We start from the raw sequence: 18,588 nt of genomic DNA, 5'->3' as shown, positions 1-18,588 counted from the left end.
ATAGCAGTTTGAAGTGTCTGTATTATAGCTGGGAAAAGGTTGTTGCTGTTTTTTTGCACTGGGCCTTTAAGGCTAGTCCTCCCCGCCCACCGTTCCCACGTGCCTGTCAGCAACATGCCTCAAACACCGCCCTCGGCTGCCTCAGGAAGCAGATCTCACGTAGCGTTTGTGAGAAATACTACAGTGTATAACATTTTTTTCAGTGTATTGAATACTATTTTGATTTTAATAAAGTGTTAATAAAGAAACAATGTATATAGCTCAGGTTAACCAATGTACTTCACTAATACGAGCAAAATTACATAATTGTAAAGTGTGATTAGTTTGATTAATGATTTCACAGTAAGAAGCTCGGTGCATATAGCAACCACTCAGAAAACCCCAAGAACCACATGACACATTAACACCACTCAGAACCCATTCACAACATCAAACCACATTAACATTATGGTTTTGAGTTTTGCTCAATTAAATATAGCTAACACTGTTTACAGCAAACAAAAATAATTACAACAGCATGCACCTTTTTCGAGATGTTATAAGTGAAGTATGAGATCAGAAATAACTCATGGATCATTTATTACACCATGACCTAAATGTCTTTTGTGTGTGTGTGAAAACAGTGTGTGTTTTATTGGCAAACACATTTGTTTTTATATTTTTTTTAGCTTCCTGTGATTGAATCTGAACCACTTTAGTCAAATGAAGTATCATATCATAAATACTCTTAAATCATTATTGTGGCTTGAGAAAGCCAACATACTGTTATATTACATAAACTTAATAGTCTTCCATCTTCTTATTCTGAGACTAATTTCTATATGCATCTCCTCCTAGTGTTCATACTACAGCCACCAAACCAATTCCAAACTGGTCTAACTCGGGTCGCTATATCTTTTCCAACTGATCCGGCTTACGGTTTTCTGAAAACTGACCCGGAAAATTCGGAAAAGTCCCATTGACTTAACATTGGACCAAACTTTGTTATCTCAAAACTTTGCGCTAGACTGTCATACAGACTTAACGCTGGGCTCATTTAACTCAGACTACCAATCTGCCAATCACTGATGACCTTTCAACTTACTAGCCACACCTTAGCAACCACTTATGGCACCCTAGCAACTGTCCCATAGACTTCCATTGTAAAAAACTGCCATTGACTTTACATTGGACATACTAACAACATACCAATCCATACTAATTACATACAGAAATATACTATAATAATCCTAGCAACAAGCTAATTCATACTAAATTCATGCTAACGACATGCTAGTTTATACTAGAAATATGCTAGCAACATGCTAATTCATACTAAATTCATGCTAACAACATGCTAATCCATACTAAATTTATGCTAGCAACATGGTAATTCACTGCCAAGCAACACCTTAGCAACAGTATAGAAACACCCTAGCAACCGCCTAGCAACACCTTAGCAACCACCTAGCAACGGCTTAGCAACCACTCAGAACACCCTAGCAACCACCTAGCAACACTTTAGCAACCGCCTAGCAACCACCTAGCAATGCCTTAGCAATTGCCTAGCAACACCTTAGAAACCGCCTAGCAACACCTTAGCAACCACCTAGCAATAGCTAAGCAATGCCTTAGCAAACATTTAGAAACACCTAAGCAACCACCTAGCAACACCTTACCAACCACTCACAACCACCAAGCAACACCCTACCAACAACCCAACAACACCTTAGCAACCACTCACAACACCCTAGAAACTGCCTAGCAACACCTAAGCAACCACCTAGCAACTCCTTAGCAACCACCTAGCAATGCCTTAGCAACCGCCTAGCAACGCCCTAGCAACACGTTAGTAACCACCAAGAAACTCTTTAGCAACTGCCTAGAACCACTCAGAACCCCGTAGCAACCACCTAGCAACACCTTAGCAACCACCTAGCAAATGCCAAGCAATGCCTTAGCATCCAACTAGCAACACCTTAGCAACCACCAAGCAACTACCTAGCAACCACTCAGAACACCCTAGAAACTGCCTAGCAACACCTAAGCAACTGCCTAGCAACTCCTTAGCAACCGCTTTAGTAACCACCTAGCAATGCCCTAGCAACCACATAGCAACACCTTAGAAACCGCCAAGCAATGCCTTAGCAACTGCCTAGCAATGCCTTAGCAACCACCTAGAGCACCTTAGCAATACCCTAGCAACCACCTAGAACACCCTAGCAATCCCCTAGCGATGCCTTAGCAACCACGAAGAACATTCTAGCAACCACCTTTCAAAAAATCAAAACAACTTAGAAACAGCCTAACAACACCTTAGCAACCACCTAGCAACGCCTTAGTAACCACTCAGAACACCCTAGCAATGCCTTAGCAAGAAACATGCCAATCCATACTAGAAACATGCTAACATATACGTAGTCATCAGTCTATGGCAACGGCTTTAAACTTGTTAAAAACGACATCAATTATTTAAACTGTAAAACTACTTCAAACTTTCAGACTAGGCTTTCTCAAGCCACCATAAAGATTGTCTACGAACTTTACTTTTCCAGCTTATTATACAATGCTCTAAACGCCTCTGTTTGATTGAAAGCAAAAACACTGAAAGAATGTTTAGACAATGTTTTTGCTTCCTTCTCTGAACTTTGAAAGTCTCGAGACCATCATGGAGGATGAGAGAGCTCTCAGATTTCATCTAAAACATCTTAATTAGTGGTCTGTAGATGAACAAAGGCTTCGTGTACTGAAATGACATGGGGATGAGTAATTAACAACAGAATTAGGGCTGGTAAAATGCAATCTCGATAATTATTTTCTATATTGAACGAGTTGTAAATGCTTTCACTTTTAAAAGAGTATCCCAACCATGACGGAAGGTGGATACTACTGGTGGAAAAGTGAACTGCAGGCGAGAAAAGGAAACGAGCATGCTAAACAATACTGGATGACGCAGCATGATCTATTTTCAGCGACCAAAGTTTCGGTGAATCTCTAATATCAGCACAATTATAGATTCCTATTGTTGCATATTTCTGCTGTGTGGTTGGCTCTTAGAATTTATATCAAGTAAAAATGTCAAGAGCTTATCATTGTTATTAACATAAATTTTATTGTGATTACACAGTTACAGAGGAAAAACTATTTTACCAAGGACGAATCAAATTGACATTTTAGAAAAAAATTTACAAAACGCAAATCACTTTTACCAGTCTCGAAACAAATTTACAATTACAGATTCCTTACGGAAAGGGAATGTACCACACGCTGTACATGCTACTACTTCTGACAGTTAACTTGAGATGCTAATAAAAAATGTGGCTACATCAAAATCACAGCTTAATTCCTTCACAAAGCACCGGTCATGTGTTTCCTACAGAGACAGCAGCTAAACCACAGCGGCCGACTCAAAGCATCCTCCATCTCAGGAATAATTGATGCTCCTGGAGAACTGAAAGCCTTTCAGAAGAGCAGGTGGAAAAACACTTTACATTTTCAGACTTAAACCACAGATGATTGGACACTTCTGCAGGAACAAAAAACGTAAACTAAACTTGTCCCTCAGTTAATAAAATCAAACCAAACCGTTTTCACAGTAATCAAATTACAACCAGAGTGTTACAACATGATTTACACTCAGATATTGCATTTTAATTTCACCATTACTTACAAAGAAACTGCAAATAACACATTTACCACATAGAAAGCTGATATAATTATATGCAAATTAAATATATGACAAGTTCATATTTGAAAAAAGTTACTGTCAAATAATTAATCGAGATTAATCACATCCAAAATAAAGTTTGTATTTAAAAAATAATAATAATAAAATAAATACATAAATAAAATAAACAAAAACATAAATAATAATAAAATAAATAAAAACATAAATAAATAATAAAATAAATAAAAACATAAATAATAATTATTACACACACACACACACACACACACACACACACACATACATACCATACATATATACATACATATATATATATATATATATATATATATACATACATATATATACATATATATATATATATATCTTTAGGAACAGTCATCCAGAAACATGGTTTTTCCTACCACTGCTACGCTGATGATACCCAGCTATACCTCTCTTTTCACCCTGATGATCCCTCGGTTCCAGCTCGCATCTCAGCCTGCCTGTCAGACATTTCACACTGGATGAAAGATCATCATCTTCAGCTTAACCTCATGAAAACGGAAATGCTTGAAGTTTCTGCCAACCCGACTCTACACCATAACTTTTCAATCCAGATGGATAGGACAGCCATTACTGCATCCAAAATGATAAAAAGCCTTGGAGTAACGATTGATGACCAACTGAACTTCTCTGACCACATTTCTAGAACTGCTTGATCCTGCAGATTCGCACTCTATAACATCAGAAAGGTCCGACCCTTCCTATCTGAACATGCAGCTCAACTCATTGTTCAAGCTCTTGTTCTCTCCAAACTGGATTATTGCAACTCTCTACTAGCCGGGCTTCCAGCTAACTCTATCAAACCTCTTCAGCTGCTTCAGAACGCAGCAGCACGAGTGGTCTTTGATGAACCCAAAAGAGCACATGTCACTCCGCTACTCACCCGTTTGCACTGGCTGCCAGTTGCTGCTCGCATCAAATTCAAAGCTCTGATGTTTGCTTACAAAGCGACCTCTGGCTTTGCTCCTTCGTATCTGCTCTTACTTCTGCAGATTTATGTGCCCTCCAGAAACTTGCGTTCTGTGAATGAACGTCGCCTCGTGGTTCCATCCCTAAGAGGAAAGAAATCACTTTCCCGAACTCTCGCATTCAATCTGCCCAGTTGGTGGAATGAACTCCCTAACTACATCAGAACAGCCGAGTCACTTGCTGTCTTTAAGAAACGACTAAAAACTCAACTATTTAGTCTCCACTTTCCTTCCTAATCTGTAACTGCCTCTCTGGCTATACCACTAACTAGTCTCTCAAAAAAAAAAAAAAAAACATTACTAATGCTTTGCTTTTTAGACTTTACACACCTGAAACTTGTATACAGCACTTATTCACTGCTGCTCTTATAGTTGTGTAAATTGCTTCCTTGTCCTCATTTGTAAGTCGCTTTGAATAAAAGCGTCTGCTAAATGACTAAATGTAAATGTAAATAAGGGGCACAGCTTGTGTATTTAGATATAACTCAGTTTTTTTGACCACACTTCGTTATTATTGTTCATTTATTCATTTGCTGGAAATTAGTACTGAATTTAGACAGATTTGAAAGAAATCTGTGCTTAACAAACTAAATTAATTATAGGTTAATGGATGTCTGTGTGTACAACACATTTCCTTATCCACAGAAGAGAGTGAAAGTAAAGAATGAGGAGGCTCATTTTCGGGTTGTAGATGCTCTGTTTAATTGTTTTCTTGCTAGTGAAGTGTTCAGATTTTCCACTTACAAAGTCTGCTATGTAAATAGCAAATGTGCTATGGCATGACGCAACTGACTCTTGGGAATGGGAGATGAGACTCTGGTTGGTTTATTCGCAAAACACACCCATAACTCATTAAGAGAATAAGTACAACCCTGTTAGACCATCCGCCGCAGCGCAAAGCTGATTTTTCCATCCTTAACATGGCAAAAGTGCATTCTCACACGCCATTATTGCTTTTGCGTCCTGCACTTTGGACTTTGTGCCTAGATCAATAAAATAGAGCCCTAGGCTTTCTAGAAACATCCTTGCAGGTGTGTTGAGGCAAATTAGAGCTAAGATCATTTGAAACAATTTAATCTCTCCCAGAGAAATTAATACAATTTAAATATAATAAAAATGTCAATAAAATTAAGAGAAAAAAAACTAATCTCTAATCAAGAGTTAATTTGTTATATTATATAAACTTAATTTGCTATGAAAATCATTTTTAAGTATATAATAACACAAAGATTATCACAGTACATTTTACCAGCATTATTTTAATTCATGATAAACATTTCACTTTTAATTCAAAGTGTCAATTACTTGCCATTCCATTATAGTTAAATTTGGGAATTTTTCAGCATTTTCTGCGTGAAAATGGTCTAGTTTTTGTTTCAGTTTTGCTTAAAGAGACTTTCTATGTTTCTACGAACAGACATTCATTAGACAAACATTTCTAAAGCTAATGTCAGAACATGAACTTTCAGAGTTCCATCCTCGGTTATGTTTTGAGCGGATGACCTTTGCCCAGTACTACTTCAACCGAAAAAATAAAATCATCAAATATTAAAGGTGTGTTTACGATAATGGGCAGCCGATTCTTCTCCCCTCTGATGCCGCATTATTAATTCATGCGGTTAAAACGACTTTCCACCGATTAATGGAGATGCTCCACAGCTTGGCAATTGCGTTTGGAAGAAGAAGAAAAAAAGAGGAGGAAAGGACTTAGGCTGTCAAGAGATACATTACCATCTTATAGAGTGGATCTTATCTACCTATAGGAAGAAACCTAGCGAGAGGAAAAAGTGTGAGTCTGCATGTGTGTGAATATTATCTGGGGGTTAATTATATTTAAATAAGAGGAAATGTTCATATGGATTAAATGTGGGCAACTACAGATCCGATTAAAAATAAATGTAAAGCTTCTAGATTTATTTCATGATGGTAAAAGCATTAACAGTGTGACATTTATTTAAGTTTAAAATGATCATAAACTTACTATAACTGAATGCTGTAATTTTTATTCATGCCTTATGTTCATGCATTACTGTTTTTATTCATGTTATTTATCGTGCATTTATTCATATATTGCTTTTGAATAATTTATTTTAATTAGCATTTTTATTTCCCCGTTTACAAGTGAATGTTTACTAAATTTCATTTACAATAACACAATGTATCACATTTCATTAAATTAGTTTTTATTTTTATTAACATTTTTTATTTTCTGTAAACATGACTTATTTTAGGTGACATTATGTACATTAATTTAGTTTTTCTGAGTTTTTTTACTAATTCTTGTTTTGTTTTTTGTATGTGGTTTTAAACACTTTGTTTATGCATTACTGTTTTAATCCATGCTGTTATTTATTTATTTAATGTACCATTAGTACTATTTGTCCTCATTTACAAGTAAATGTTTATTAAATTTGCATTTACAATATCACAATTTATCGCATTCCCTTCATTTTTACTTTTATATTTTCTGTTAACATTAATGTTTTTATGTCAAATTTTAGTACACTTATTTTGTTCATCTCAATTTGACTAATTCTTGTTTATTTGTTTATGTTGTTTTTAAACTTAAAATGTTTATACATTACTGTTTTAATGCATGCATACTGTTATTTATCATGCATTTATTTTTTTGTTAATAATACTGGTAACCTTTAGGCATCACAGAGGCGCAGTGGGTGGCACGATCGCCTCACAGCAAGAAGGTCACTGGTTCGAGCCCTGGCTGGGTCAGTTGGCGTTTTTGTGTGGAGTTTGCATGTTCTCTTCGTGTTCGCGTGGGTCTCCTCTGGGTGCTTCTGGGTGAATTGAATAAACTAAATTGGCCATGGTGTTTGTGCGTGAATGCAAGAGTGTATGGGTGTTTCCCCAGAGTTGGGTTGTGGCTGGAAGGGCATCTGCTGCGTAAAACATATGCTGGATAAGCATATTATCCAGTGGTTCATTCTGCTGTGGCGACCTCTGACTAAAAAAGGGACTATATATATATATATATATATGTATATATATATATATATATATATGTATATATATATATATATATATATATATATATATATATATGTATATATATATATATATATATATATATATGTATATATATATATATATATATATATATATATATATATATATATATATATATATATATATATATATATATATATATATATTATTTATAACAATAATAATAAATTTTGTTTATAATGTACAGTTCTAATACTCTAAATGTTACAAGAAGAGTGACTAAAACATGCAATACAAGGATTCAACATAAAAAATATTAAATTATAAACACATCAGGACGATAAAAAATACAAATAAAAAAAATTTAATATATATATATATATATATATATATATATATATATATATATATATATATATATATATATATATATATATATATATATATATAAAATGTACAGAGGAACAAATAATGAAAAAAAGTCTACATACTTTTCACTAAATGCCAGGTCTAAATGGAATCAAGCAGAAGAAATAAATTAATAAACCATGCAGAAGTCAACGGTGTCGAATGAAAAAGATGATCAATGCTTGACAAAATAAATAAATAAATAAATAAATAAACGGGATTTAGATAATTTAGAACTAAATATTTATATCTTACTAATTAATACAATAATTCAAATATTATAAAAATGTAAATTAAATATGTTTAGAAATTACAAATTACAGAGGAACAAATAATGGAAAAAAGTGAAAGTGTCTACATAATTTTCATAATAAATGCCAGGCCTAAATGGAATCAATCAGAAGAAATAAATTAATAAATCATTCCATAAGATTTATGAAGAAGTCAGTGGTGTCGAATGACTCTTTAAAACACTCAGAGGAGTTATGCCGTATTACTCGGTCAATAATCTAAGACTTCAACTCATCCCTTGTGATCAAACACTAATTATACACCCAACAATCCTGTTAACCGGCCACAATCCCTGCCGATGAGTAAATCAGAGTTCATCATACACAGTTGAAGTCAGAATTATTAGGCCTCCTGTATATTTATTGCCCCAATATCTGTATAACAGAAAGAAGATTTATTTCAACACATTTCTATTCAATTCACCTTTATTTGTATAGCGCTTATACAATGTAGATTGTGTCAAAGCAGCTTCGCATAAAAGGTCATAGTAAATAGGAACAGTGTAGTTCAAGTTCCAGACATAATCGTTTTAATAACTCCTAATAGCTCATTACTTTTTTTTTTTATCTATGATGACAGTACATTATATTTGACTAGATATTTGTCAAGATACTAGTATTTGGTTTAAAGTCACATTTAAAGGGTTAACTTTATGTTAATTAGGTTAACTAGGCAAATCATTGTATAACAGTGGTTTGTTCTGTAGACAATTGAAAATAAATATGGCTTTAGGGGGCTAATAATACCGACCTTAAAATAGTTTTTAAAAAATTAAAAACTGCTTTTATTCTGGCTGAAATAAAACAAATAAGACTTTCTCCAGAAGAAAAAATATTATCAGACATACTGTGAAAATTTCCTTGCTCTGTTAAACATCATTTGGGAAATATTTAAAAAAGACAATTCACAGGAGGGCGAGTCATTTTGACTTCAACATATAGATACAGTCAAACAACGGTCATTAAATAGACAGCCTGCTGTGTTTTACATCAGATGACATTAAAATTAAGTCCAGGCATAAAGCTGTCTCACAAAAATGGCATTATCTGCTCTTAAAACAAGACAAACGCAGAACCACATGAAACATTTAATGACCAGCGTATAGTTAATTATAGTAACATTTGCAAAAACAATTCCCCATTCTCAAACCCAAAATTCCACTTAAATGAAATCAAGTCAATTAAAATGATGCTTTGATAAACATACTTGATCAACGCAATACTGTAGTTTTTAGAATGTTTGTATTTTATTGTTAAATTAAGTTAAATTAAAACTCATTTAAAAAGTTATTTTATACACAAAATAGAAAACGTATTCGATCAATTATTATTTCTAAGATCAAAAATAACATCAGAATCAGAGTTTTAAACATTGCTTTGCATTTGATATGTTTCACTGTCCATATTTAAGAGACAAGCTCTTAATCAACCAATAAAATATATTATTATTAACTTTTTTTAAAGTTGAAATGTATTACTTCTTGACAGAATTCAATTAGTAGTACAATTAGAAGTACAATTAACTGATTCATTTCAATTCATTCATTCGTTTTAGGCTCTGATTTATCAAAGTTCACCACAGTGGAATAAACCACCAACTGGAAAACACCCATACATTCTCACATTCACACACACACTCATACACTACGGCCAATTAAGTTTATTCAATTCACCTATATAGCGCATGTGTTTCAACTAGGTGAAACTGGAGCACGCGGAGGAAACCCACACCAACACGGGGAGAACATGCAAACTCCACACAGAAATGCCAACTGGCCCAGCCAAGGCTCAAACCAGCGACCTTCTTGCTGTGAGGCAACAGTGCTAACCACTGAGCCACCAAGCCAACATTAAAAAAACATTATTTAAAAATAATAAAATGCACATGACATTACATGAAGACACATTTTTATCTAAAACCTTTTATTGGTGTGACAACAATCCCGTTTCTTCTACTTTGGGCAAAAAATAGACTTTAAGCACCAATTTTGTATATTAGAACGTAGATTTTTTTAATTATTACATTATTTAATGTATTATTAAAATACTGGATATTTTACTGAAAAGCCCCCATAGCCAATAAAGGATTTGTTGAAAAGATGATGTCCTATATATTTATATATTCATTTTAATTGTTATGGTTGTCTTGTCTACATTAGTATTGATCAAAGTGGTCATTGTTGGTTTGTTTTGATATCTTATAAATGGTTGAAATTAAAAAAAAAAAGATGTCTGAAATTAAGTGAATATACACACTACATCTAAATGTAGTGTGTAATCCTGTTGTGCTGTAGAAGCTCTGTCATGAAAACAAATTCCTCGTATGTGTGAATATACCTGGCAATAAAGCTCTTTCTGATCTGATCTGATCTTCTACGTAATATGTAATTAGCTATTTAATGGCTTTTCTTCTGCTTTTATTTAGAAGCATTTTCATTTAACAACTATAGCCGCGGTCTCTCCTTTGTGCTTTTTCCAACATGTGTCCTTGTACTTTTAAGCATAAAACTTATTTCTGACTTTTGTCATTCGTATGTTTACTACAACACATTTAATACATCCTGAACCATAAACCTACACTTTAACACAAGGTCAAATAGATTTAGTTGATCTTTATTTTATATAAATGATACACTTAAAAAAGTAGGGTTGTATTAACAATGCTGGAGTCAAATATGATCAAACTCAAGGTTGGATTTAAAAAAAATTTTAAAAACATTTTTAAGCTAACTGTTGGGTTTGTCCGTATTTTACCCAGCATTGGGTTAAAACCACTTAAGCTTTTTATATTACAAATATACATTCTCAAAGTATTTCTTATTTATAACTAATCCTTTATTTAAAATTATTTTTAAAAAATATCAAAATTTGAACAAACTCAATGTTGGGTACATTTTTTTTTTAATTACATTTTTCAACCTATAACTGTTGGGTTTACCCATATTTGACCCAGAGATGAGTTAAGACCACCCAGTATTTTGTTATTACAAATATACTTTCTCAGAGTATTTTCTTTTATTTATAATTAATCCTTTATTTTAAATTATTTTTTACAAATATCAAAATATGAACAAACCCAAAGCTGGGTACATTTTTTTTATTTAAATTACTTTTTTTAACCTAACTTTTAGGTTTGCCCTTATTTTACCCAGAGTTGGGTTAAAAGCACCCAGTATTTTTTATTACAAATATACTTTCTCCGAGATTTTCTTTTATTTATAATAAATCCTTTATTTGAAATAATGTTTTAAAATCATCAAATATGAACAAACTCAAAGCTGGGTTCATTTTTGAATTAAAATTAAATTACATTGTTTTCAACCTAACTGTTTGGTTTGTCCATATCTGACTCAGCATTGGGTTAAAACAACCCAGCTTTTTCTATTACAAATATACTTTCTCAAAGTATTTTCTCTTATTCATAATTAATTCTTTATTTGAACGTCTTGATTACAAACATCAAAATATGAACAAACTCAATGTTAGGTACATTTTTTTTACCTAAATGTTGGGTTTGTTCGTATTTGACCCAGCGTTGGGTTAAAACCACCCAGCATTTTTTATTACGAATATACTTTCTCCAAGTATTTTCTTTTATTTAGAATAAACCTCCTATTTGAAATTACAAACATCAAATATGAACAAACTCAATGTTGGGTATATTTTTTATTTATTTAAATTAATAACTGTTGGATTTGCCATATTTTACCCAGAGTTGGTTTGAAACAACCCAGTATTTTTCTGATTACAAATATACTTTCTCCAAGTATTTTCTTTTATTTGTAACTAATCCTTTATTTTAAATTATTTTTACAAATATCAAAATATGAACAAACTCAATGTTGGGTACATTTTAAAATTAAAACTAAATTATTATTATTTATTTTTTTTACAAATATCAAATATGAACAAGCCCAACGCTGCATAGGTTGATTTTTTGCATTAAAATTAAGTTATATTTTTCTGTTGACTTTGTCCAGCTTTGGGTTAAACAACCCAGCATTTTTTTTTTATTACAAATACACTTTCTCTAAGTATATTCCTTTATTAATAAAATAAAATACTTGGAGAACATATGTATGTAATAAAAATAAAATGCTGGGAGGTTTTAACCCATATTTAACCCAATTTGTTTATTACAAATATACTTTCTCCAAGTATTTACTTTTATTAATAAAATAAAATACTTAGATAAAAGTAATGTTTTATTTGTAATAAAAATAAAATTCTGGGTAATTTTAACCCATATTTGACATGTTTTATGACGTTCTCCGAGTATTTTCTTTTATGTTTAACAAATAAGTTTCTTTGAAACGATTTAATGCGTTACATCTCCATTCTACAGTCAACAAAACAGTATTTCACAGAGGTAACGTTAGCTATACGGGCTTACCTGCTGCGTAATTGTTGCGTGAACTGCGCAAAAATCTCCACACTGCGCACAAGCTAAAACCATTTATAAAGAAAAGCAATGCTGGAAACACTCACCTGCCGCCAGACACACCGGCAACAGCACTCTGAAGACCAAACCACACACAACTTCAGAAGCCATGGCTTTCAGAGGAGCAGGAGGAACCGCAGCATCCAGAAGCAGCAGCAGACGCCTGAAGTCCTGGAGCCGCGGTCGGAGCGCATCCTCCGGGCAGCAAACACTGGATCCTCACACTGGATCCTCCATCAACACTTCCAACACTTAAACACTCCGTTTGGTCAAAACAAGTACTTTAGACTATTCTGAACAGATTCAACGTTATTAATCTAACTCATGACGTCATAAAAAGTCGTTATTTGTTATTTTGTTTTGTTTTTTTTGGGAGCGCGCGTTGGTCATCAACCTATCCAAAAGAGCGCGCGACACAAAAACGCGTATATCCTTGAAAAAAAAAACGACAAACACAAAACACTTTGTATCCAGTTTTATCAGAGAGCTTAATAAAGTTATTTAACGCTAAATGGACCGTCCTGGAGTCACTTTTTTGGGCGCTCCTGTTGAAGACTTGCTCGCTGGATGTTCTCGCAGCTGCTCTGAGAGCCTCAGGGATTCCGGTCAATGACAGACGGCTGTAAGTGATTGACAGCTCGCTTGTCCTATCAGAGGCCGCGAGGGGAGGGACCTACGGCTCCTCCGGGACGGTCCATTTGACTGCTGTTTTACTAGGAACTCATCATCATTACAACGGGGCTTCTAGAAAAGATTTTATCACAGTCATCATGCACTCTTTTTTTTTTTTGGCTGACTATGTCCGCTTGGAAATAATCTATTATATAAGTCTGTCAAAAACATGGATTGATAGTTACAAATCAATTTTTTTCACAGACTTGTGTTATTTAATAACAAAATGCTAAAAAGTTGCAGTAAAAATGAATGTGAAATGAAAAAAATTAACCATATTTAGCAGAACAAAATGTTTTGATTATGTTACATAAATACTTTGAATCAGCAAATTTTATCAAGCAGGAAATGTTGGGATCATTTAAAAAAAAAAAATGTATACATTCATTCAATCATTTTTCTTCGACTTGGTCCCTTATTTATCAGGGCTCGTCACGGCAGATTGAATCGCCAACTATTCCGGCACATGTTTTATGCGGCGGATGCCCTATCAGCCAAAACCCAGTTCTGGGAAACACCCACACACTCCTGCATTCACACACCTATGCATACACTATGGCCAATTTAGTTCATCCAGTTCACTTATGCTGCATGTCTTTGGACTGTGGGGGAAACCGAAGCACCCGGAGGAAACCCACGCAAACACAGTGAGAACATGCAAACTCCACATAGAAATGCCAACTGCCACCCAGGACTCAAACCAGCAACCTTTTTGCTGCGAGTGCACTAATACAAAATATTTCTTGGTCATCAAATATAAAAATGATTACTGAAGGATCACACATGACTTTGAAAGACTACTAAAATAAATGAACTCTAAGTAACACATTTCAGATTTGCAAAAAAATGTAGACAGCACCCTCTAGTGGACTTGTCATCGGAAACGTACAACTAAATGTAGACCAAGTAACATAAATCAGATTCACTAAAATGTAGGCAGCATCCTCTAGTGGATTTCTCATCTGTAACACAACGAAACGTAACCTAAGCCAGTGTTTCTCAACCACGTTCCTGGAGGAGCACCAGCCCTGCACATTTTTCTTGTCTTCTTAGGCAAAACACACCTGATTGAGATCATCAGCTCATCAGCAGAGGCTGAAAGACCAGTAATGGGTGTGACATCTAAAACCTGCAGTGTTGGTGGTCCTCCAGGAACGTGGTTGAGAGACACTGCCCTAAAGTAACATTTCAGATTCACTGAAATGCGCCCTCAAGTGGAATTGTCATCTGACATCACATTGTCATCAGATTTGCAAAAATGACCCTGAAAAGAACCCTGCAGTGGATTTGTCATCCGAATCATACAACAAAATATACTCCAAGAAACATATGAGATTTGCAAAAATGTAGACAGCACCCTCTAGTGTATTTCTTATCTGAAATTTACAACAAAATGAACCCTAAGTAATGTATATTTCAGATTCGCAAAAATGTAGACAGCACCCTCTAGTGTATTTCTTATCTGTAACATATAACAATGTACCATAATGCATTTTGTATTTGCAATAATGTACACTAGTGTATTTCTCATCTGAAACGTACACCTAAACGTACCCTAAGTAATGTTGTAGCTGCCATCAGAAGCAATTCTTATATATTACACTCTATAAACATACACTTTAGAGTTAAAAGGTCAACAAATAGTTAAAATGTTCAGAGTAATCATTAAAATAAATAAGTCATGTATATTTGTTGTTAATGCATGTTAATTCATTTAAAGTTATTTAACTAAAACTATAAAGGGGAGGGGGGAACCTTTTCTTGTTATGTTTAGCTTGGGAATTATTTAATTGTTGCAATCAAGATATTCTTCCGATGCACTACAAGTAGTACAGCCACAAGGTGCTGTGCTAATAACACGTTTGTAAGGATTAAGAAGTACAAAGAAGTTTGTTAAAGAGAAACTGCTACCCTTCAAATGTATTCCTCTTGAGTTAGAGAGGCCAATGAGTTCTTATGGCATTATTGGGACATAAAGGAGTGCAAGGCTAGAATGTACAAGACATACTACAGACTCGCGTACGAATAAATGTCTGTTAAGATCAAAAACGACTTGAGCCTTTGTTTCATCTCGAGGGGAGTAACGAATGTATTTCAATTCACAAAATTGTAGAGAGCACCCTCTAATGGATTTGTTATATAAAACATACAACTAAAAGTACCCAAAGTAATATTTTAGATTTGCAAAAATGTAGACAGCGCCCTCTGGTGTATTACTTAAGTAAAATGTACAACAAAACATGGTCCAAGTAACATATGTCAGATTTGTAAAATATTGACAGTGCCCTCGTGTGGGATTTGTATCTGAAACATAATAATAATAATACATTTATTTATAATACATACAACTTAATTTACCACAACTATCGCATTTTGGAGTAGCAAAAATGTAGACAAGAGGATTTCTTATCTGAAACATATAACAAAACGTACCCCAAGTAACATATTTTAAATTTAAAAAAATGTAGAGAGCACCCTCCATTACATTTTTTAGCTGAAACATAAAACTAAAAGTACTCCAAGTACAATTTTATACTTGCTAAAATGTAGGCACCACCCTATGGTGGATTTCTCATCTGAAACATACAAATTAAAATGTACCATAACTAACGTATTTCCTATTCGCAAAAAAAAAAAAAAAAAAAAAAAAAAAAGTACACTAGTGGATTTCTCATCTGAAATGTCCAACCAAAACGTACCCTAAGTAATGTATTTTAGATTTGCAAAAAAGTAGACAGCACCCTCTAGTTGATTTCTCATCTGAAACATACAACTAAAAGTAGCCTAAGTAACATTTTAGATTAACAAAAATGTAGAAAGAACCCTCTAGTGGAATTGTCATCTGAAACGTACAACAAAACGTAACCCAATACCACATTTAAGGTTTGCGAAAATGTAGACAACACCCTCTAATGGATTACTTAAGTGAAATGTACAACCATACATGCCCCAAGTAACATACGTCGGAATTTCAAAATGTAGACAGCGCCCTCTAGTGGGTTTTCTTATCTGAAACATAGCAACTACTGCACCATAACTAACGTATTTCAGATTCACAAAAAATAAATTAAACTGTACACTAGTGAATTTCTCATCAGAAATGTACAACTAAACATAGCCTAAGTAATGTATTTTAGAGAAAAAAAGAAAAGTAGAAAGCCCCCTCTAGTGGATTTTTCATCTGAAACATACATCTCACTGGGGTGATACCTTTTTAAAAAGGTACACTTTGGTACCTTAAATAGTCCTCATTTGTACCTTCAGGATACATATTAGTACCTACAAAGTTTACCTTGTGATACCCTTAAAGGGAACATAGTTTTCCTCTTTTTTATGATTTAATATTAATATTATGGTTCTTCTGAGTGTGCCAGTTTAGGTTCAGTTTAAAACACAATTCAGATTGTTTTATTATAACGTGTTAAAGTGTCATGTTGGGGGCGTGTCCACAGTTCGCTGATTTATGGGTGTGTTGCTTCACATGTAAATTAGTTTCGGCTTCCTGCCAACGTAACAAGGGGGCGGGGCCATGAGCTCACCCGCTCTGCGTTTGCTACAGAGTCTGACAGGCAGATGGAGAAGGAGAGAGGATCCGCATTCAGTCGTACATGTACGACTCTGACACAGACCAAGCAGAGAGTACAAAATCATTTGTGTCTTTGTACAGTTTTACAGCCAACTGTGTGCTAGTTTCAAGTGGCGAGCTTACACAGAAACTAATAACCACGCACACTGAATTAACTTTGACTGAGCCACGCCACGCATTTTTGAATTCTAAACATAGGTTTCTGCAGCGGTCCGCGGCGCCCAGCTTTCGACTTGAGTGTACCCTGATAGAAACCGATGTTTAGAATTCTAAAACACATGCTAGTTAAGATCACAGGGAGCTTCTGGGATCGCGAGAAATGCAAACGGCTGAAGTATAAGGTAGACTCAATGAGAAGTACACATGTTTGCAAACCTACCTAAAGATACAACCAATAATTCTGATTAGAGCGATAATGTGGAGAATATTGATCTTGTGTTGAGCCCAATGAGCCTTGCATCTAAAAATAGAGCTAGGGTGTTTCTTTAGTGATATCGCTTCGACTCACGCTGAAAATGGCGGACGTGAATTAACAAACTGAGGCTATAATGACGCGCCTGTCAATCAATATTGGTGGGCGGGGGGACCGCTCTCCTACGTCAGGTAGCGGTCGATTTGAAAACGGCTCTAATTGGTCCACCGTTTTTTATGTTGTTAAATTTAAAAAAAAAGCACTGGGTGTGTTTATATCACCTAAATATGACAGTCTATACACCATTCATGCACATATGTCTGTCCAAACAGCTTGAAAAGTAGATTTTTTACCATAGGTGCCCTTTAAGGTATCAGTATGGACTTAAGTACAAAAGTGTATCTTTTAGGTCAAAAAGGTGCGCCTTTTGAAAACGTATCACCCCAGTGAGAGCTTTTGTACCTTTATTTCTTTGAGTGCAAGTAAAGAGCACACTCTAGTAAATTTGTCATCTGTAACCTACAACAAAACGTACCCCAATACCACATTTAAGATTTGCAAAAATGTAGACAACGCCCTCTTGTGGTTTTCTCATCTGAAATGTACAACCAAATGTGCCCGAAGTAACTTCTTTCATATTCAGATAAATGTAGAGCACCCTCTAATGGGTTTCTCATCTGAATAATACAACCAAACATACCCAAAGTAACGTATTCTATATTTGCAAAATAGTAGAGACTACCCTCTAGTGCACTTGTCATCTTAAACACACAACAAAAAGTACCCCAAGTAATTTTTCAGATTGGCAAAAAAGCAAACAGCACCCTCTAGTGGATTTCTCATTTGAACTGTACACCTAAACGCACCCTTATTAACATATTTCAGATTCACAAAAATGTAGGCAGCACCCTCTAGTGGATTTATCAACTGTAACAACTAAATGTACACTAGGTATTTGAGGTTTTACAAAATGTAGGTCAAGTCATACATTTCCAATAAGCCTGTGCTGGACATTCAACAATGTACTGTACCTGTTGTTCCCTTCACCTGTGCTCCAGCGGTCAGTATGGGATCTAATTCTGCAGGTGAGCCATTAATAATCCATCCCAGTATGTTTATTAATGGTGTTGATGAT

At 34.5% G+C, this 18,588-nt stretch overlaps 1 protein-coding gene across 1 annotated transcript in view; it reads right to left on the bottom strand.

The window, feature by feature from the left end:
• LOC130238755 (piezo-type mechanosensitive ion channel component 2) overlaps nt 1–13,031 on the bottom strand; it is a 224,448-nt gene extending 211,417 nt beyond the window's left edge. Inside the window, 1 exon segment of the mRNA XM_056469860.1 lies at nt 12,831–13,031. Within this exon segment, the coding sequence (XP_056325835.1) occupies nt 12,831–12,894 (64 nt within the window). The 5' untranslated portion in view covers nt 12,895–13,031.
• Between the last annotated feature and the right edge of the window lie 5,557 nt (nt 13,032–18,588).

This window comes from Danio aesculapii, chromosome 2 (genome assembly GCF_903798145.1).
Source record: "Danio aesculapii chromosome 2, fDanAes4.1, whole genome shotgun sequence".
In the NCBI taxonomy this organism is placed as follows: domain Eukaryota; kingdom Metazoa; phylum Chordata; class Actinopteri; order Cypriniformes; family Danionidae; genus Danio; species Danio aesculapii.
The sequence above is the reverse complement of the archived record's forward strand: the minus strand, read 5'-3'. Positions and strand labels throughout refer to the sequence as shown.